At 37.2% G+C, this 23,735-nt stretch overlaps 1 protein-coding gene across 1 annotated transcript in view; it reads right to left on the bottom strand.

Moving 5' to 3' along the window:
* The window catches only part of PEX7 (peroxisomal biogenesis factor 7), a 42,474-nt gene that overhangs the window by 12,696 nt on the left and 6,043 nt on the right, over positions 1–23,735 (bottom strand). The window contains exons 4-9 of the mRNA XM_066178946.1: positions 22,082–22,159; positions 21,682–21,790; positions 11,547–11,653; positions 11,027–11,140; positions 7,753–7,808; positions 1,433–1,532 (exon numbers count right to left, since the gene is read on the bottom strand). Of these exons, the coding sequence (XP_066035043.1) occupies positions 1,433–1,532; positions 7,753–7,808; positions 11,027–11,140; positions 11,547–11,653; positions 21,682–21,790; positions 22,082–22,159 (564 nt within the window). The remainder of the gene's footprint in view (positions 1–1,432; positions 1,533–7,752; positions 7,809–11,026; positions 11,141–11,546; positions 11,654–21,681; positions 21,791–22,081; positions 22,160–23,735) is intronic.

Here is a 23,735-nt window from a genome sequence, read left to right as displayed (position 1 = left end):
TGCACACCATCATTTTCCTTTTTTGAACATAGAAGTGTGTGTGCACTTTTCTTTCAGTTCATTATCCACCATGAAGCAATGGGCTTATAGTCAAAGTAATCACATCCTCAATACAAAAATGAAAGACAAAATCTTCTCTGTTCATTCAGATCAAATGCAAACCCACACCAACTGCATGGAAAACTGAACTGGGCTCAGCACATGCATGGCTGTGGGACTGTGAAGCCCTAAATGTATTGTGCTATGCTCACTGCTCCCTCTGGACCCAGTGCAGCCAAATCACATCTTTGCAGTCACTCAGGATGGAGTTTCAATCCCCAGGAACTGGCCTTTAAGTATTCTTGCCTTGCACTGATGAAAAACAACCTGAACCTTGAAAGCTTTTTTCAGCCTTACAAATTCCTCCATATGGTTCACAGCACGGCCTTGTGTACAGCTACTGCAGCACCACTGAAGCAACAGAATTTAAGGAACAACCAACCAGGCAGAAAACCCATCAAAGCTATCCTTTAGCTAGAACGGTTCCACGTGCAGTAAGTTTTTTGCCAAACTTACACCTTTCTCCTGTATCCTTTTACCAGCAGAAATTACAATGATTTTAATTTGCTTTGTCCAAACAGAATGTGAATACAGATCTTACAATTTTTATCTGGGGTAAAAAATCATTTTACAGTGAATATGAGAAGAATCTAAATGCAAATTATATCTCTGGCACGTTAAACAGTACAGTAGGAACTGTTAATATCCTTACAAGTAATTTTTGTGTGAAAACTAAAGGCTTTCTCATTTTAAAGTAAAACATTGACTTCAGTTTTTCAGAGTTTCTTGTCTAAAAAACATTCCTACTACAACAAAAGAATCCTGTTTACAAAACAGAAACAACTGTAGCAGAAGGAGAGGGGAATCCTTACAGAACCAGTACACAAATAAGGGCTACTGATAAAACAGGTTCTACTTATTCACATTAATAGCTGAGGGCTTTTGAATTTCAGCGACAGACTAAGCCTCTCCTAGTCCTCTAAGCAGTATGCCAAACCAGGCCTAGGCATCATGTGAGATACTACCAACATCTAACTTGACAATTTAAGTTGATGGAAGAAAGCTCTGTATCTCAGCTTTGGATTCTAGACTCTTCTTTACTGTTCTTCCTTCTGAAACAAAATACTTCATTTTCCCAGAGCTCACCATGGCTTTCAATTATCTGATTTTGTAATCTTGTCTGTCCTGCCCTCCTCTCCTACCCAATGCAAGGAACTGCTTCACAAATAAAAATGGACCTGAAATGAGGTTTATTTGATAAGCATTCAGCCAGACTCAATTTCAGAAGCTTACTGCAATCTGGTGATTTATTCAGGATCTGAGTTCTGCAGCCCAGCCATGACCACAGTGCCTGTAACAGGCAAGTGAAAAGTAAATGCATCTCAGCTCTTACCTGACCACGGTTGTGAAGACTTAAATCGAGACCACATGTAAATTCAGTATGATGCTCAACTGTTTCCAGCAAAGGATTAGGCTTGGAAAAGTCCCAGAATCTATAGAAAGAATAAAGGAGGGAGAGAGAGAGGAAAAAAAAAATCAAACAAACCACAATTAAAGTAATTGAAAGGCCATTTCAAAAATATAATGCAAGATATTGACAAATCTGTTGCTGCCAGGGTATTTAAAAAAGCAAACTCATCCACTTAGGAAACATAACAAATCATACTCCTGCAAAGCCATCTGCTGATTTGCATAAATTAAACCCCACTGGGCAAAGCCGTCTTTGTGTCCTGTTGCAGAAACTGAGATCAAAGTTGGCACCAAGGAGAAGTTGTTGGGACATTAATAAAAGAGAAGAAAAAAAGTAGGCTAGAACACTCTTGTTATATTTCTTGACAGCTGGGGAATTTTATCCCTGAAAGATATTTGCACAATTTATGATTTTTCTGTTTTCGACAACATTAACTATGGGGTCTTTATTTAAATAAGAATTACACACTCATTTAGAGATCTCAGTCATGCACATTCTCAAATTTGAGACTGTGTTCCTGTAAAACAGAATTTAATATTATAATTTATTAACAAATTTGCACTACACAGATCAGATGCATTATACAGTTAATTCTACTGTTTCATATTTTCATAAGAAATTTTTCTTTTGAGCATTGGTTGATAAAAAATACTTAGAAAATAACAATTCTGAGGTCCTCTACTTCTCCCAGCTACTGTCCCAATAGATGCAGTGTCTGTCAATGCAATTAACAGCAAGTATGAGAGATGTAAGAGTAGATGGGATTAAAATATAAGTAAAAGACACCTCAATCATGAAAAAAAGGATTCAAACTCAGAACTTCAGGTAATTACACACTGACAAAACTCCATATGACACTGCAGAACAAAGATTTGTTTCTCTTTCTTGTGTTGTATATACCGCTGAGAAAAGTCCACAGGCTGCACAGCACAGCACATTCTGTGGGCTGTCAGCTGTAATCAAATTTTCTACAGCCTAGGTTTTCACACAGGGGTCAATTATATGCTTTACTATTTCTGTAACAATCATGGAGGTCAGTTTGCCTTGCCTTTATTGGGAAAGTGACAATACTTAAGAAGAACAGCTCATTATCAGACCAACTACAGTGGAAGTACTGTAAGTTCAAACCAATTCAGGTAAAATAGTAAACACTAGAGCCAGCAGGGTCAGTTTGTTTAATATGTAGATGTTATTTCCTTCATAAACAAGGAGAGTGGTATCAGCACAATGGCTATGCCATAGCAACAACCCTCTTAATTCTTTCCTAGTACCTGAGATCTAAAATAAACAACTTATTTTGCAGGAGAGAGGAGCAAAAGACCATCTCAGCATTTTCATCCTCCCACATTTGTTCATAAGAAGGTAAGGAAACAAATCATGTTTCTAAGTAATAGTGTTTGCCTTCCTTACCACATTAGCTCTCTACTAATTCTTGAAAGACAGATGCTCATAACTGAAAACTACAATTAAAAAAAGATTACTTTTGATCTACATGGATAAAAACCTAAAAAAGACTTTTTGATCCATTTTAAAAATAGTAGGACAATATAGTGTTTGTTATATAAAGTCATGTTATAAAAAGTCAGAAGCAGTTTAGAATTTAAGAGGACTGCAACTTAGTTCAAGTTCAAAAGACTGACTTGATACCTTTTTTAAACATATTAATAATTACTAGTGAAAGCTCAAAAAATGTTCAGTCTCAGGACTGAGAACCATTGATGACAAATTAATGATGATTCTCATAACAACTTTGCAATCCAAAGGGAGAAACAGTGTCTACAGCACAGCTTCCAAAACCACTATGGTGACAACAATATTTTCCTCAGAGTCAACTTTCTTCACATTCTGTAGACTGAGAGAGCAATGCAATTTTTCTAAGACACTGTTTAGCACAGCAAGATGTCTGTACAGCAAAGGGAAGATACATTCACAGCACAAGTAGGTGTGTTTGCATTACTTCAGTTGTAAGTGTATCTACAGAGTTAGCAGCATGAACTTAAAAAATGGGCCAGACAACCACATAGGCTTTTAGGGTCCCTTACAGGTTTGTACAGCCTGTACAATCACAGGTGTGTCACTCAGAACTGCTATTTTTACCCATATTATGTATGAAGCCACAACTTCAGTCACATCTGCACTGATCACAAAACCCCAAAACCTATGAGTCCATTTTCTTAAACGTTTTAACACTGGAATTGTTAAAAGTATAACTTCTCCCTCATTTCTCTACAGGTTGTTTTACATGTACCTGGCAGGTAATTCATAAGCTGCACATGAATTGCAAATGGACTGCTTATTCTGAACAAAACATTATGAGAAGAGAAAAAGCCTGTCATGCTATGGACTTTTTACTACCCATAGCAGTGTCACAAAGACCTGAACTCCCCGACCAAAGCACTTTTACCAACCCAAATATAGTTTGTTCTGCGTATCTCCCACCTTGTCCTCACCTCCACTCTAACCCTTACCAAGTGCCCCTGCACCTTCACCACTGCCTGGGAAAAAGAGGTAGCAAGCATCATTCCAGGTTCCAGTGTCTGTACAATGCATGTGTTGTGGCAGCCTGTTGCTGCATGGTGAGGAGCTAGCAGATCAGCAAGATTACTTACTTGTGGTGGTGAATTCATGCTATGTCTCTTACCCTCCTTAAGGCAGTACTTGGGGATTTCCTCTCTTGCATGCTCATGAGTTTCCATTAAATTTTTAAAAGTTTAGTAAATTTAGACTTCAAGTTTCCTGTCAAATCTAGTTAAGTTTTCAATAGGTTCAAAAGTTACTGCAGGAAATGATTCTATGAAAACGCACAGATGGAAGCACAAAGAACAACTCATCAAGTCTACGCCCTTCTGGGTACAAAAAAATATTTATGATAAATATTTATTCATGAAAGCTTTACTAATGCTCTTAGGTTACAAGATGCCTTCATACATCATATTTTTAGGTGGGTGTGAATCAGCTGTTTAGAGGCTGCTTTCCACAAAAGCCCACTCAACAGCTAATGCTAGCTTTCACATACAACCACACCAGGCACAAGTCACAGTATGTGGATGTATAAAGCCAAGAACCTTTCAAGAGCAACACAGAACTCAGTGTTAGTTTACTACATGTGTATCACACAATTCAACCCCTGCCCCTATTCTCTAATTCCTGTGCTGACTTGTAAAAGTTCTTTCTGCAAACTAGAAAAACTTCTGTCAGAGGAGAGCTTAGTACGGAGCTACTTTTGGATACAGGCCAATCAAGGCAATGATGTTACTTCAGGCATTAACTGGGAACATCTAACTATTTCCACACTAGTATTCTGAAAAGATTACATTACAGTTCCAGTGAAGTATTAACATTATGAAGCAATTTGGGTATAGAAGGACATTTTCCATTTGAGGAAAATAAGAAAAAAAGAGCAAATGAGCAAACACCCACCTTTTCACCTTGAAGGAAAAAAAAAACCAAAACAGAAAAAGAATACAAGAATAATAAGGATACCTACCTGAAGTGAAACTCAGTTTATTTTACGATCAGCCTTATTCTGTAAGATTTCTTTGTGATCCAAGTTACTGAACTTGTACATAGTGACGGAGAGCTGGAGATAGTGGTTTACCTTGGAGTGTGTTGCAGAGATGATGTCCAATATAGTACAACTTTTAGCAAAAATTGCCTCTTTGCTTTAGGGACAAGCTTCTGTGATAATGACTCAAGATTTGGCCTGATAGCAGCCTAATGAAGCTCTCTAATTTATCAGATCTTCTGTTTAGATTTTGGTGAGCACTGTCTGTGACTAATGCACCGAGATTTCTTTTTCATACAGAAGAGTCCAAAAATACAAAATGGTGATTCCAGTAAAACATGACACTGATGTTCTTCCAAACTGAATTTTGACAGAGATAACATTTAGAGAATATGCAGGCAGACCTAAAGTATTTCCGGAAATGTTACAGTACTTTGTGTATTTCCTAGCATTTTAGTGATTCGTGTTCAATCTGCTCTTTAATTAGCCCACAATTTTCTTCTGAGCTCTTCCAAAGAGTATGGAAATGGTATAGAAAAAATTTGTCTGAATGAAGCATTTACTGGACAGGGATTATAAATCATTATACCAAGGTATATAAAAACTCAAATTCAAATCAACATCCTCTTTTTCTCAGCTCCCAGTATAAAGTTGGCATGTGAACCAGGTTCCTTTTTAGTAGCTTGATTACACGGCTCACATTCAGTCATTATACTATTTGCAAAGGAGGAAGTTAAGCATTGTTAATTTTGTTTTCAATCTCTATTTTTTTCTTTTACATATCCAGTTGTGATTATGTGCCAAACTAGCTGTACAACCTGAAACAAACAAAACCCCTGCCTCTTACATGGCGGTTTGATAATCTGAACTAAGATTTGCAGCTGCTAGGTTAAACTGCAAAGCTTCATTAGCGTTTAAGTTTACAGAGCTCCAACAGTAAAAGATTGCTCCAATACTATGCTCTATTCTGTTATCTACTAAAAACTAACGCTTGCAGGTAATTCTGAGCTTCAAACAGACACACCCAAGAATAGAAATAAATATCATAACTAAACTACTATTAAAATAACACTGCAATGAATCTGTTTTTAAGGGACTGCCATACCATGCTGTTCTATGAATCAAAATTCAGCCCCATCCCCACTAAATGGGGCTAAAAAGTCACAGGCCTTGAGCAGATTCAACAAGATCCATAATTAATGCCATGTACTAGAATCCCTACTTCTCTTCCACCTTTTATATATTTATCAAGGATTTTTACTCTTAAATTGAAATGTGTGTGTATGTGCGCATATATTCACGTCCACACATCCACATGTGTGTGATGTACATGCACGTGCATATATGACAGGATGTCTGCATGTATGTACATGTGGAGTGTATGGTGCACCCAGTAAAATGACAGTCTGTGGTGGAGCTACCACATATTCTTTAAAAGAGATGTTCCCCAATTCTTATGGCAACAATCTCCCTCCATTATACAGAATATTTTGCGTGTGACACCTTTTCCAAAGACTTTCACCTGGCCTTCTCTGTTGTTTGCTCACTCATACCAAATCCTAAAGTTTCAGAAAAGTGTTAAAAAACTTTATTTCATCTCTTCAACTCTTCTGTCTCTTCCTGGTCACGACAAGTAAATATTTGAACAGAAAAATAATGCCTAGAATGAATTTTGTGGAGAGGACCCCAAGCTCTCCATCTATAGACAAAATGCTTTTCTGACAATTTCCACATACAAGAATATCAGCACTGAAATTGCACCAGATTTTAGTGCTGCATGAAGCACAGTAGTGCCAAACTTGAAGGATATGTAGTGGGTGTCAAAAAGGGGAAGAGCATGACAACAAAACAAAGTCACTTCAATGCTAAATGGGTTAACTTCATGATGCAACTTTATATGATCTTATGGCAGAAGACTGGGTAGATTCATGATTTAGCAACACATGCAGGCACTGAGAATTAGCAACAGAACCTCTCTAGGTCTGGTGTCAGACCAATTAAGACACAACCAGAAGTGACACTACTGGAGATGATTTGGACAAGTGGGATAATTTTGCAGTTCTTTATGGAGGCAAAGAGGGCTTCTCCCATTTCTTAATGTACTGCCTACTATACTCAGTCCATGTTAGAAAATTAAAATGCAGACCAAAGAATGTGACTGAGGTATCCAGGAATACTTCATAGTGTATTGACTTATGACAGTGTGTATCTTAGAGAAATTCCAGTATTAAATCAAACTTTAAAACAATTTTACTATGAGATCCTCAGCAGTATCAGATACACTGAGCAGCCAGGAGAACTTGTAGAAAAGCTAAAGAGCTTCAGCATACACACTGTGGAACACTACTAAAGCTTCCTCAGATACTGGTAGGACAAAAAGTTGGTTCATAAAAGGCCGAAATAAAAATGTGTCACAGAAACATATGAATTCACCTAACTAAATTAATTTAAAAGGGTATTACCTTCCTATCAGACATTATCACAGTTGGATGCACTATGTTCAGGAGAGTGATGTGAAAAGGATTGCAGAAAGCATCAGACAGAGCAGATACTGCTCAGCAGAGTGACTGACCTGGCCTTTAATGACAAACCCATGTATTTTCAATATAGGTTATGAAGCATCTGACAGCAACATTAACTGGACTTCAGTATATCCACTCTGGAATTGTTTTCTATTGCAAGCCATATTAAAATACATCATCTTTCTATTTTTATCCAGTTAGAGAAAATACTGTACCTTACAGTAAAATCATAGGAGCAAGAGGCCAATATGGTTGCGTGGAATGGTGAAAACTGCAAGAAAACAAAACAACTTTTAAAGTTAAAACATTGTGAACAAATACACACTCACTGTAAGTAGCAAGTTATCGAAGTTTAACTATTTAAGTGGTCTTGACTGGTATCACATCATGCTGCAACAAAACAGACTACGTCAATGTATTTCTCCCCCATGCTTCTAATTACAAGGAATCATAGTATTAACAATCACAAGGAATGCTCAGTGGGATCCTGGTTTGCTTATATTTCATTACAGAAGTACCAAATAACTCTGCTGTAAAGTTAAGAAGTTCTGTAACAGTCATATGAACAGTCATGAAATTCTGCTTTTGGCTAATAGGCTGTGTTTCATCTCGTTATATAAATCAAGTTTCAAACCAGCTGTGTGACTAGTTAATTATTTTCAGAGAGACAAAATCTCTACCATACGGCAGAGAATATAAGATTTACTGTCATCAGCTCTATCCTACCATTTTGAAATTATTTATACAAATGGGAAAATTGGAGAGAAGTAGAAAAACTGAAGGCAATACAACATCACTTCATGATTTCCCCCTCTCCTACAGGGCAATTTACAGGATACACTCTTCTATGGACTCTTGTAGACTGGTCTAAGAACTGCAGCAAAAGAAGGATGCAGTTATGCAAAAATCGTTCATCTCAGTTCTAGGGTTTTTTTGCAACCTTCAGTTTCCAACTATTTTAAAATCTGTATTTCTCAGCAGGAAATACAACACGCCTCTAACATAACTTGAGTTTGAAATGCAGGTCCCCCACGCCATGGTTCCTAGTTAAGTGTTCCTGCAAGACCTCTAATATTACTCACAGCAACCACAAAGTCTGGGCTATTGCCACAAGTTGTCAAGAGAGCAGTAGCAGTGTATGTTGATGGCTGCTGAACTCTGCTGACAGAGTTCTCTTTACTGTAGCAGATTTGAAGGAGGTACATGCTGGAACTTGAACCTCTGCAGACTTCCTGCAATTTTTTTTTTTGAGGGGGAAAAAAATGCAAAACAAAATGGGTTCTGCACCTTAGGAAAATGAATACTAGAGGGGAAGAAGTCTGATGGGCAACAAAAAACAATGGTAAACTTTCCACAAGCCCCCTCTGCATGTCCACATAGTTTAAGATAAAGCAAAACCATCCTGTCAAAACTTTGTCATTAACCTTAAGCATCCTAGAAACTTACCTAAGCAAAGTCTATCAAAATACTTAGCAGAGTATTACACATGTAAGTTGAAAAAATTTGCAAAATGTCTTTCTGCTACAAGAGAAAATTCTCCACCATTTAACTATAAGATACTATGATTTTATCATCTGAACAGCTGAATACAGGCAGAAGATATCACCATATCATCCATCCTGACTCCAACATATCCAGATTATTTTTTTAGGTAAACTTGAAAACTAAAATTATGTTTCAGTGAAATTCAATAAAATATTGAACCCAGCTAAGAATGTGAAGATCAAATGCACCAACATCAAAATCCCCCAAAAAGGACTAAAGATGACCTCAGTGTGCTGATAATGCCCTGTACTGCAGTGAAAGACCATAAGAAATCTGCAGGAATCCTGACAGTATTGCGTTCGGTAGAATTCCTTGCTAGCCTCACATCTGACAGTCTAAACAACCCCTGAACAACTGAACAGAATACAAAAGACAGGCAACCGAAGAGTGTGATTTAATGGTTGGTTTAAGCTAATTTCAGAGTGTAGTGCTGCCAAGACTTGTGGTTTCCACTTTCTTTTCTACTTCAAACTGTGTGCTCTTGTCCCCCTCCTTTGTGTCATGGATTGCAATTGCATGGTTGAGCAACAAATTGAAACAGTTTAATGCTCCAGACTGAAACTAGTCACTTTCAGGGACAGGGTTTTCAGTCACAGCCATTAGCTGTGGCTTTACAATCGCTAGTGTCAGCACAACACAGGGGAAGGGATATCAGCAGGGGCAGCAGCCGCTAGAGGATGCATCCAGGTCTCTCTCAATTCAGGGTGACTGGTAAGCTACACCACACAAGCGCAGATATGCTGCACCACCACTTGAAGTGCTGGCCCACACAGTCATATCTCATGTCCTCAGGGGCCATGTCTGTCTTGAAATGGAAGGAAAGAAAGCCTGGTAAAATGGAATAGAAGTCATGTATTCTCAGTACATCTCCTTTGCACATGGATGCATCTTCTCCTATGAAAAACACCTCACAGAGCAAGATTAGAGAATAGTCATGCAGGCATTAAATTAAAAAAAAAAGACTCAGCATCAATCACCAGTGGGAAGAGCAGGCAGGGGTAGCTGAGATAAGGAGAGCAGGAGCTGCTCATGCTGTCTGACCATTAAAAGGATTTGTGATCCAGAATGACTACCTGAGTCGCACCCTTTTCTGACAAACTACAAACTAAGCACAGTAACTTTTAAACATGTTAGAAACACACCAAAGCTATGTGAAGCAAAATACCAATCCAGGATAACTTTTTTCTTCCAGTTCAGACTTCCTAGAGAATATTAATAAACATACTGTTCCTGAGAGGCTTTAAAAGGATTAGTTATTATCTCATTTTTCAGGAGACTTTTATGCATTTGACTCTCACAGTCTTTTCGGGTTTCAATATTTTACACTGAAATATAGTTTTTGAGTTTACCTAATAAGATATTTGGATACATATTTTCATATAATATGAAAAAAAATATTATTGTGCATCTAGAGAAAATTCTTATTTGGTGGGTGTTCTAGTTGTACATAGATCCAGTAAAGTAATCTGAAGCCTTTCATGCATAAACTTTCAAAATCTCTTTGAACACAATTATATTTTCCTTGTATACACAAAGGTATATATTCACAATGTGTTCTATATCTTGTCTTCTGTGAATATTTGCCCTTTGTGTGAAAAGACAAAGGAACAGCACCATTTAAAAATGAGTAAGGGTGCTTTCCCTATCTCAAATTTCCCATGTAATTTAGCTGAAGTTAACCTTCTAACTCTCTCTCAAGCCCTCTAACACTCTTCATGTAAATTTACTGCCTTTGAAAATGCCATTTACTGTAAAATGCCAGCAATCTACAAAACATCAAAATGTTTGACAGTGCTAAATTGAAAGTTTTCAAGAACAGCCACTGTAACACCTAAAATCCAGTTGGTTTTTCCTTGTTATTAGATAATATAAAATATTACTGGCTTCCAGAAAAATCTGTGTAGCAATTCAGTGGTAGTCAATGGGAAATAAAATTCAACTTACTTTTACTCTTCTGATAGCATAGGTATGACCAAGCAAGACAAACACTGGTTGCCGAATGTTCCTCAAATCCCAGCCTTTCAAGCTGCAGTCAACTGCACCAGTTACCAGCAAGTTCTGATGATACGATAAAAACCAGATATATCAAAACAATTTAACTACTAAATTGTAACAATGCAGATGTTGGATTCAAAAGTTAGATAAATTAAAAAATAGAGATTATTAAATCATAAATGAAGTGACGTCCCCAGTACGTAAATTAAAGAGCACAGAGAAATACAAGCTGTTTTTCCACTTTTGACTGCTCTGCCCCTTACACAAAAGAGTAAGCAAAATCTCTTATCTTCTTGGGCTGACCATCTGTTAGAATAGAGCTCTTCTGGAGACGTAATAGTGAACGAGAACAACAAAGTAACTAGGCATATTTTCATAAAGAGAAGATGCAGTAATGTTGCAGTAAACCCCCCTGCTATTTAATGAAAGTGGTTCAATTAGGAGAACAGTGGGATGAATGGTTTTATACCTCATCATATTTGCACCAGTCACAGCTCAAGACCTCAGCCTGGTGGGCTGGTATCACAAGTTTGACTCCTGGGGTTTTCACATCCCAAATTCTTAAAGTCTGATCACCTGAAACAAAGAGAAATTGATTCAATGTTGTTGCATCAGTTACAGGACTTAGCGGACAAGTGCTTCTTAGCCGTATGAAAGACCAATGATTCCATGAGGACACACATGCCAAATAAAGCAAGCGACATTATAGATGCATTATAGAAGCTGGACTGATGGAAGAAAAGGTATCTGAACTTACTACTGCTCTTTCATTAGAGAAAAAACGTCACAATTTCATTTTATTACTAACGCTTCCACTGTTTTTTAAACTCAGATTTGATGAAAAGGAGATAGGGTAAAAGACTTAAACAGCACTTAATTAAACTAGGAGCCATTTAAAAGGTCCATTTAGAAATGAACTTAGAAGATCAGAATCACGAAAAAGCTTTTTTTAAGCCATCTGAGAAGTACCACCCAGTCACATGCTTCTGGCACAAAGAAAAGTAAACAGTATTTGATATACCATTTATTTAAAAATTCCTTCTAAGAAAGGAAAATTTATGATATATCTATCACCTGTATTCATCATGTACAAAGTCTGCAGTTAGTCTCATTTATTGAAATATTGGAAGATAAAGTGATTCTACTGTAACTGTTACAGATAAGAAAGGCAACATGTGCTTTGACCTTGGAGCATGTACACAGTGCAATGGAGCCCAGCTTAAGAGCTGTTAACCACCTGTGCCTCTCTCTTAACCTCTTCTACCTCTAAAGATCTTTAGCATTTGTAAACACACTTCTTCAAATTCAGCTCCTAATGCCTTCTAAAGACATTGAAAGCTACATCAGCTGGACGGGACAACTATGCTTTTCAGTTTTTAAAATTGCGATCTTCTCATTAGCCCTGAATATTTAGCTTTGTGCCAGCAAAAATGGATTCTCTAGCTCTCTAGCTTATGGAGAGAGAAAATTAATTAGAATTTATTATTATTATTCTGTTCATTCAAGAGACAAATTTAATCACTAAAAGGTGATTAAAACACTCGTGATTTCTATAGGAAGCATGGATCCATACTACCTAAATTTAAAAAACCCGCAGTTTTATGCTGCTAGTGAAGAAGTTATTGATACTTCCTTATATTCCTAATTATTATTTTCATGCCGTTTATATACAAGCACTTTGATGGTTTTAGTGCCCTGTTGGTCCCTGTCTGTAAAATATACAGCTGGGCACAAAAAAATCATAGCTCTTTTCAAGAAACTTGCTACATATCAAATAAAACCACTCCGAGAGCCACAGCAATATTCCTAACTGCACGAACTACCAGACCCTGCAGACTTCACAAAAAACCCCATAAAACATTTGGAAAGTTTAAATAAATAAGGCAGAGAGAGCTTGGTTCACTACACATCGCAAGTCCAGCCTTTTGACCACGGAGACCATGGTGCTGGCTGGCTCATCCTCACCCCTCACAACTGGGTGAGATGCTGCATTCTTGGTGGATAAATTCCCCATCGGTAAGGTGGGAACAACACCCAGTTTCCCCCTATTTTCAGTCCCCTCCCCTACTGTCAAGAGGAAGACTGCTGCTCAGTTCACAGATAGCACTCCTGACAATGGCACCCTGCAGCCAGCTGAAGCCTCAAACATCGCTACAGGGCTTATAAAAACAGGGCAACATATGGAGAGGAAGAAACACGAGCAGCAGGGTCTTGGCAAAAAAACAGGTAGTACGCCTATCCACTCTCCATTAGCTCTGCTAATCTGCTTGACTGCAGAGGACAGTTCAGTTTGAGTTTTAAGTCTGAGATATTATAATGGACTTCTTAAAAAGCTTTTTATTTTAATTTCATCAGATAACATAGATTTGAAGGGGGAAACATATTTCACTACAGACAGGATCATTTTCCCCAAGCAAATAAATATATAAATCCAGGTGAACTAGAATGAACTGCTACAGAGATGCTACAGTAGCATTATGAGGGCCAAAAGCATTTGGAAAATTATTCAGCCAATATCAATTTTGACACTAAAGCTACAATTGCCCCAATTACTTCTTTTTTAATAGAAAACGCTGATGCATGAGAAAAGGAAAAAAAAATTGTTATTTTCCTTTTTTTTTTAAATTTCTTTGAAAATGCTAGACTTAGCAGTTATTAGTTCTGGCTGGCACTATCAGTGAAATGTTTTTAATGGAGTAACACAACATGCAAGTGAACCTTTCAGTGAATAGAAAAGACTGATTTAAAGCCAAAGGCAAATCCAATTTTTTCATTTAAGTGGAAAAATCAGATTAATTTTAAAAAAACCCCTGACAAACAGTGCAATCCTGACTCAGTGCACATTTTAACAAACTTTTTTTAACCTCAAACTTATTTCCATTACCTATATACACTTACATTTAATTTCAACAAAAGCTGCAGTTAAAATTTTGCAATTTCCACATTTCCATAAGTACTGCAATACTAAGCATACACTTCCTCCACAAGACAAAGCAAAAGTTGGATAGTAATAATAGAAAGTAAAAGGCGAGCACACCTACAACAATCATATTCACTAACAGACACTTCCAGTAGACATCCCAAAGTAAGAAACCACAAATACACCAAACATTTCCCCCACAAAATATTGCTATTTTTGTAAAAAGAAATTTCTCTATGGCAACAGATTTTTACTGGTCCATTAGATAATTATGATTTCAGAATTGTTTATACATTGTACTTGCTTGCTTTCTTTCTAATGAATATTTGTGAAATCTTGGACGAATCAATAAAACTACACAATATATACTCATCTATTCAAAACTTTTCAATTGATGCTAATCTGGAAGTACATCATCCTTATACACAGGATAAAGATTGCTAATGTGAATGACAATGTCTGATAGTGAAAAGATAAAATTTATTTAAGACTTAAATTTCATGTAGGTTTTATACTACCTTTTTTACTCACAGATATATTTTACCCATATTTATAAAACATCATCTCCGAATTCCTGTGAGAAAAACCACCTAAGCAACCATTTCCGAACAGTGCAGAGGTGTAATAGTAACTACAAAAAACCACCTGGGTATTTGGGAGATTAGTAAAACCCCATGAAACCTTAAACACTATCTGAAAGGGAAAAGAACTCTAACTAGGCCAGATACAATATTTTTCAGGAACCAACTTCCACTAGACCAGGTTGCTCAGAGCCCCATCCAACCTGGTCTTGAACACTTCCACGAAGGTGGCATCCACAGCTTCTCTGGGCAACCTGTTCTGGTTGTTCTGGTGCCTCATCACCCTCACAGTATAAAATTTCTTCATAACATCTAATCTAAACCTACCCTCTTTCAGCTTAAAGTATTACCGCTTGTTCTATCAGCATTACCCCTTGTTCTATCACTACGTGCATTTGCAAAAAGCCAAAACCATCGCAATTAAAGTATGTCTGCAGTGTCACTGAATGATTACAGTTAATATTACTTGCTTACTTACATGTATTTTTAAATACTAAACCAGATTGAATTTAGCCTGAATCAAACAGAAAATCTGTGGGAGAATTAAAAGCAGAACCCAAATCTCATGACTCAAAACCAATCTTTTTATGCATGCTAAAATGATGGCACTGATTATTTCTATCAGAGATAATTGTTCTGATTTTGGCTGAAATAGAGATGTTTTTCTTCTGAGTAGCTAGTACAGTGCTGTGCTTTAGATTTAAGATGAGAATAATGTTGATAACAAACTGATGTTTTGGTTGTCACTGAGGAGTGCTTACGCTAAGTCAAAGACTTTTCACCTCCTCATGGTGCCCTGACAGTGACAGGGCTGGGGTTGCGCTAGAAGTTGGAAGGGGACACAACCAGAACAGCTGACCACAGCAGGTCAAAGGGATACCCCATAACACGTGGCATCATGCTTAACGTACAAAGCTGGGAGAAGAAAAAGGAAGAAAGAGATATTTGGAATGATGGCATCTGTCTTCCCAAGTAACCATTATGCATGATGGAACTGTGGTTTCCAAGAAAGTCCTGAACAATTGCCTGCCCATGGAAAGTGGTGAATGAACTCCTTGTTTTGTTCTTGCATTCACAGTTTCTGCTTTACCTACTAAATTGTCTTTACCATAACCCATGAGCTTTCCAGCTCTGACCCTTCTGATTCTCTCTTCATCCCACCGTGGGGGAGTGAGTGAGTGGCTGCGTGGGGCTGAATTGTCAACGGGAGTTAAACCAATACAAAAGTACAAGAAAACTTAGGAATAATAAAGCTCATGGGATTCCACACAAAGAGACAGAAAGAGAGTAACACAAATAACAGCTTTACTTAGTTCATCCAAGAGTACCACCAAATACACAAAAATCTATCTCCATGGAGCTCAACTTTGCAAATAAAAAAATTACCAGTGGAAATATACTTTATAACTGGTCAATTTTAGTCTGATACAAAATGCTGTCAAGCTAAAAATTAGAAGAGTTTTAAGTTAGTTTAGGGAAGAGCCCAAAAAATTTTTTTTCGGAAAAAACCACATAACATCTTTCCTGGGAAGCAGTGAATTAGTTCCTTGTTTTTCTTCACTTGTGTGCACAGTTTTTGCTTTTCCTATTAAACTGTCTTTATCTTAATCAATGAGTTTTCTCACTTTTACCCTACCTATTCTCTCCCTGGTCCTACTGGTGGTGGAGTGACCACGTGGCTGTGTGGGGCTTGGCGGCTGTCTGGGATTAAACCACAACACCAGAGCACAAGACTTGGATGAATTCAATACTGTGCTGGTAAGTCATGAAGTAACAGATTGCAAATGAAAACACTCACCTCACGTCACTACACAGATCTGACCTAACAAACTAAGCAAGTAAATTGTATTTCAAAGCTTCCAGTATAAACAGCAGTTTGGCTGGACTGCAACAAGCCACAGTAACTCCACAGTCAACTCGGCCTCTAGATGCTTCCTTGTACAAGTGTACCATGCAGTAAACTGAAGCACCTTATTCTTTTGTTGCTTTAGGGTTTGGATCTCAAAAGCGACCCTTCTTTTGCAATGCCTTGAACCTTGTTTGCTATGACATTTCTCCTAACACATGAAACAAGAAAACAACCAGGGGTCATAAGAAGTGAAAATTGGACCAACACTGCACACAAATGGATTGAATATAAACCCCAAGAAAAAAGTGCTTTGGAACTCATGAGAAACCACTGTCATAGCCAAACAGCAGATTATTTCTTCCATTTTTTAAGAAACCTGAACAAACATAAGCATCTTTGGAATTACTTGTCTGCAAACCCTGCTTTCCAACAGCTCCTTCTTTTGCTCAGCGCTACTTCTGAGGCAGGAATGTGAGCTGAAACTTTAGAAAACTGATGCCAAAAACCTGACAACCCCAATTTTGGCCCAGAAACACAAAAAACACCTCTAGTGAGAAGCTGCACTAATTCAGTAAATGTTCTCTTAGTAGATATACACCTTCACCAGCTCATTATTTCATGCAAAATGACTTGTACAATCATAGTTTTTTTACAATTTCAATATCAAACACAGAAAGGTGCACCGAGACTATATGCCAGCCTCATTTATAAAACTACAGCTTGACAATCCCTTTACTACACACATTTATCACCAAGAGACCAGTAAGCAAGAAGAGACTTTTTAAAAGGCAATTCACTAACTCAGGGCCGGCAGTATAACAGAGTATGAGATAAAAAATATTTTTTAGTTTCAACATTAAAGTCTAGCACTCAACACTAGGGCTTACAAAAGTGGGACCTGGACTTACTGATTAATTTGTACAGCAGAAAAGCTACGGTCAACCAATGCTTTTGTGAACATAATAAAAATGTATCAGAAATTATCACACCTTGTTGTGGTACAATAAAATTTTCTGCCTTGGCCTTTCAGTCTGAAAAACAAAGCTTTGGAAAAATAAATACTCATGAATACAGACATTGTCAGGCAGATTTCAAAACAATTTTTTCCCCTTATTCATGAATTAAGATGCTATTAAAATCACGTACCTGCCCTGATCAGTATACCTAAAGACTAAATTTAAAAAGGAAAGCAGCATTAAAACAAAGGCCCCAGTATTTAAGAAAATAGCTATCAGTCATTCTAAATCTGGGCTTTGTCAAACCCAAAACATTCATATTTTCATTCATTTTCAGTGTTGTATCTGTATCAAAGAATACTTACAGATAAAGGTAAAATGGTATTTATTAAGTACCTTCTACTGTTACAGGAAAGTTGATACTAAAAAGGATGCTTTCTTTATAAACCACATAGGGCAAAGCAAGGCCTATTGCTCTTCATTCATGAGAGTCGTTTAGTAGAATTGATAAACATTTGACTAAATATTACTGTTGCGTCCATTTTAACGTTCGTTATGAGCTTCTCACCAATTTGCTCTCTGGGTTAAAAAAAAATCTACTAGGCAAATGACATAATGAGTCATTAAATCCCTTTAGCCACGAGGCTGCTGTTAAACATTCATGTCACTTCTTTAATGACATTTTCCACATCAGTGTGTTTTCAGTGTAAGGCAGACCAGGGTTCTGGTTTGGTGCTGCACGTACACCTGAATATCCTGGTTATCTTATCTGCTCAGAAATTGTTACTGACATCACAACAGCCCTTATTTACATATCCGGAATTAACAGTTTGCTCTGTTACTATTCAATCCCAATTTCAAAAACAAACAAACAAAAACAGATATGCCATTCATTTACTTTCTTTTTCAATTGAACATGAAGATAACAGCATGGTAAAGTACCTCACACTTCCCTGTAAATGTTAAATGGAAGTTTATTAGATGCTGAATAAAACCCAATTTAACTGAAGCATCAGACATATATATCTTTTGCAATTCAATTGCATTTTATTGTCCACTGCAGACAAGCTCAGTTTTCTTGTATGTATTCAGAATGGAGACTTAATGAAGCAAAAAAGGCTATACCTCATATCAAATTCTTTTTCAATTGCTTTATATTGCCATCTTATATTTCTCATTTTCTTCACTTGTACTCTTTTTCTAGTCTCATAATAGCATGATAAAAAGCCGTATTTCAAAATCAAGTATTAGCATCAGGCCAAGTTGATTTTGAGCAGCTATTTTACTGTGGTTTGTGATTCTGTGTGTTTTACTGTTTTCAGTGTTCACAAACTAAATAGTTACATGGAAATTAAACTTCTGCAGATTCTATAGGGACTCCAAAAAAGGCAGGAAAATGGCAGGGCTTTGGCATGCAGAATGTTTTTAAACGTTCTTTCCCCTTGCTTACCTCCCCTAAAAAAAAAGAGTGCACTGTTTTACTTACATTTAGTTGAATCAGAAGTATTTAAAGACCAACATTTTTTCCAATCTGTGGTTTACAATACACCTAACTTACTTTACTTGTACATGCAGGATTGAAGGTGCTGCAACATGAAGCAGTTTCCATTTCTCAAGCATTACAACTATCCTATTAAGATAGCAGTAAGTATATGGTTGTGAGTAGGTATGTGTGAGGTGGGATGAGAGAAAGGGCACAGGTGGGGCAAAAGAGACAAAAAAAAAGATACAGACACACAGACACCGAACAATCCCAAGGCAGAACAGACTCCTTCAAGAAAGGAATGTTTCAATAATCTTCAACAACTAGATCCAAATGAGCTATTGTTTTAAAAAGTGAAAAAAACCAAGTGAGATGAAAAGAAGTACAATGAGTTTCCCTCCAGATGCATTTCAGTTACTAATTTTCAAGACAACAAAAAGTTGCAAAATAAGAGACCACAAAACTGCAGGTCAACCTTTCCAGCAAGTGCATCCCAAAGAAGAGAACAGCTCTAAATTTGACACAGTACTATCACATTGAGATTCAAGTTTCTCTCCAGCTCCAACTTTAGCTCAATAGAAGATGAATCATCAGTGAAATTTAGCTTTCTGTCCCATGATTTTCTGTCATCCTCATAGAGTATGCAGATCATGGCAAATTTTAAATGAGGACAACCAGCCTCCTTGAACAGTTCCACTTTACTTTCATCATATACCTTGACTGACAGAGTCAAATGTCACTAAACACCAAACAATAAACTCTCTGAACATCAACTTGTGATATACCTTTTTTACAAGGAAATGGCCTTCATACACAGAACTAGAGGGTCATGAGTTCTTCCACTAGCCACAGTCCTGCTGACCAAAGAAATGACTGCCAATATGTATTTTCTGTAGTGAAGCACTCCAATCAAACCACAGGAAAATTTCAATGTAAACAATGCAAACACAGAAACCTTTTCCACATCAGCATGTCATGATTGTTATGTTATTTCATCTAGAAGCACAACAGATGTTTTATTTTGGAAACTGTAAGAAAGTTCACCATCATTTTGAAGACTTATAAAATTTAATTATTTTACTCCCAGAATTACACTATCAGTGTACTGATAGCAGATTTTTATTTCACACCCGAGTAGTACTTAGAGAAGAAAAATACTGTGTCTTTTGTGTATGTTGTTTCTCCATCAATAAGTGAAAACTGACTGCAACTAGCTTTAGGCTCCAGTAGCATATTAGTCCCTTTCAAACATCACCGTAAAAATTCACAAAAGAATAGGAACTCTGTAATGTTTTAGTCAAAACTTCCAACAGCTGCACCCACTGAGTCACTCAAAGAGCAGATCAATCGTTGTACCCAATTTAGGTACCACGACATACAACATCTAACAATCAATGTTTCCCAAAATTGTTCAAGTGGCAATGTATTAGAAGACAGATTGGCTTCTTATCCTAGAGGTTCAAATATGAAATAATTAGTTGTATAGCAAAGCCCTTTTGTTCATCTAGAATGCCATTAATTTTGTATGGGTAAGATTACCATGTACAGGAGGATTCGAAGCAGGACTTTAAAGAGAACATTCCTTATAACTTGCAAAAAAAAGCACTTAACCTTGACCAAATGATCCTTAGCTTGTATTTTGTAGCATATAGATAGTTGCATTTCAGTAGAACTGTTGACACAGTTTACAGGGCTCGATCCTGTAAGTTTCTGCACATCCTGTTAGGTAGGTATCCACCACATAAGATGGAAAAACCTGTGCTCCAACATTTGGCTTTCACGCACTACTGTGTTAGAACAAACAAATGTTACTTGTTCACCATTCTAGCTAAACCCTGCAGACAGAATCAGAAGGAAATAATCAGACCGAAATTTTTTGCAAAGTCACATGTAGTTTTTCATCTGACTTCCCACAGAATAGGGAAGACCAGTATCTGTGTGCATACACTGTCTCTCTAACTTCAGCAACAGGAAAACATAGGAAAACTCACTTACTCTCTTGATATAAGAGGCAAACAATTTCTATTTAAATCAGTACAGAAGTACAACAGATCTGAGAAATTTAGTTAAACTATCAGTATTTGTATTAAGACAGTGCCTTATAGCCATTTTATTTCCCAGACAAACTGTGTGGCTCACAGCACCTCTCTCCCAGTTAATCATCAGCTGGGCTCAAGGTATCACTCCAGAGCTCTCCTTGGGCCTCTGAAGCAGGAGCAGGGCTTGGAAAACATCACCACCTCACCTTTCTTTGCCACTGCGTACACCCAACTCAACTGTGATTGTATTTACCAGCAAGACCCATAGCACTGGCTAAAGTAGAAAACTAAAATTGATTATTATCTTTTCCAGAGAACAAGGCACAGAAATCTACAGAAGTACTTAAAAAAAACCAAAAACAAATCAGTGGAAACTGACTACCTTTCTCACAGAGTTAAATAGTCTACTGAAACTTGAGATAATTTGAACAAAAACAGGCCAAAGCACAAAATAAAGTATAGAACACGATTCAGTGGTCAATAACAAGAGTAAAACAAATGGAAGACAGCTATATAAAATAACAGAAAAAATTGCCACAAGGTCACTGCTAGAAAACTGCTGATCCTCGTTTAAATGGCCAAGAAGATGATCTACTGACTGTAACAGAACCTACAAATCCAGCTGCAGCAATACATTTACCTTTCCTTGTTCACTTTTACAGAACAAGTGTATGTGACACACACTACCATCTGCTGGACAAAGTGCTGAACTGATCCACTAACACAGAAGGTGATGGGTTTTTGTTGTGAGAGAACCTCTTTACCATCATGCTTACCTGAGGCAGATGCAAAACAACCTGGGATGTGTGGAGACCATATAGTGCTGTAAATGACCCCTTCATGGCCTTTAAAAGTGCATAATGATTTCCCCACAGCTGGATCCCACTGAATAAAGGAAAAAAGAAAACTGTTGAGATACACATTCAATAAGAGATGAAATGGTTTTTCATACATTAAAAAAAAACTTTATACATACAGAAAAGACTAAATGTACTTCAAAAAAACCCATCTGTATGCTTAAACTGGTGTCAACTGAGAGTTTAAGCAACCTCTCAAAGCAGAATTTCAGCCAAAGGGTAAAAATAAACAGGTAAAGAGAATCCATGTTTAAGAACACAAAGAACTATGAGATCCAAAAAAATCACACTTTTCACCTTCAGAAGAAAATCAACATACCAGCTTGGCTGTTTGATCCCACGAACCAGACACCACTAGCTGCTCTCCTCTAGTTTGGCTCCAGTCAACACTATATGCCTGTAATAGACATAAGAGCATAGTTTAGAAGGAGCAATAGAATTCACATTTCAGGCTGTAGTTAGCCAAAGTTTCACAAAATAGACTTGGATTTGCAGATTGTATCCTTGGCAGCTGAAAAACCATACCACTAAAGCACAACAAAACTGCCAAGAATGCCATTTACCTGAAGAAAAATTAAATTTAGCAGCTCAGTCAGACATTAAAGGTACATACATAGGCTAAGAAATGTATCTGAAAAAGCTAAGATGAGCCAAAATGGAGAAAAAAGAAAAGTTGTAACAAAATCCACGTACATCTGCCATCACTAGGAGTCTACCACTTTAAAAGCCATAATTCAGACTTGATTTCTTATTGCTGATCCAATTTTATTCAAAGATCTACAGCTTCCAATTGTAAGGCATATCTCATTATCAATGCCATCTCTCTCCAGAGCTGACTTTAAGATTTTAGCTGACTAACAATGAGTACTTTTTTTTAATATCTAATTCTCCTAAGAAACATATGTCTTAAAATACTCCAAATTTTCATCTTTTCCAGGTTATATGGCCCTCTTTTTTTACCATCCAAATCCTCAAACAGGTAAAAGAAAATAAATTAAAAGCTCACTTTCCCTCATAACTACTCATTTCAGCTATTAAGAAATTACTCTCCATTGTGTACTTGAAATAAGCTCCCTCTTCCCTGACAGCATGTTCTGATGCTGGTCTCTGCTCCGACAGAGGATAACTTAACTCTACCCTTCAATGCTGATTTTTCAGCTCTGCTGCCTCACAAAAATAAATGCACTAAGGCAGTTCTTCAAATTATTTCAAATCCTCAAGTCTCAAGTACATGTACAACTTCAATCTTCAAATACACATCTTTACTTGATGGAAGGTGCATTCTGTTTTTTCTGCTTTTACCTCACACCAAAGTGATTCAATAAGCTGCAGCGGGACATGAACCATTTCAGTGGAAGGTAGATAAATATTAGATAAAACACTTCATCCACTTCACCCCCTGACCCACTCAGAGCTCCCACGACACTTCTCAGAAATGTGGACAGTACCAAAGAGTAGGTAGGTGGCACTGCTCTCAACAGCTGGGCCACTGACCACCGAGGATTTGTTCGCCACCTGGGATAATCTAGTTCTAGCACAGCACTGGATATGGTCTGCAAGTCAACATACCAGACATTCGGTTTGTCTTGGATAGACGGAATTGTGCATTTAATAACAGCAACCCTGTTTTAAAAATGGAAGTGCTTGGACCTGTGTCACCAGATGAAAAAAGCAGAGAAACTGAAAAGAAAAGAAATCTAGCAACTGTCAAAATCTTCTATGGAAAATGCCCTGTGTAAGAAAGGAAATCTAGCTATTTCTGAGCATTTTCCTTCCTAAGAAATATTTCAGTCTATGCTAGATCTAGCTTAAATAAACTGATTTTCACCTGTTTGCTTATCTTCCATAAGTGGAAGGCAACCACTGCCCAGAAAAAAACAAGATGCTTTATCCGCAACTCTCCTTTTTTGTTTGACAAAGTCCTGCTTCCCATATACTGAAAGCCACATTGCTCTAGAACCATTTAGTACTAA

The sequence above is a fragment of the Chamaea fasciata genome, unplaced genomic scaffold (genome assembly GCF_029207755.1).
Source record: "Chamaea fasciata isolate MVZ Bird 193981 ecotype frontalis unplaced genomic scaffold, bChaFas1.0.hap1 SCAF_3, whole genome shotgun sequence".
Lineage (NCBI taxonomy): Eukaryota > Metazoa > Chordata > Aves > Passeriformes > Sylviidae > Chamaea > Chamaea fasciata.
Note: the sequence above shows the minus strand (reverse complement) of the source record. Positions and strands in the feature narration are given on the sequence as shown.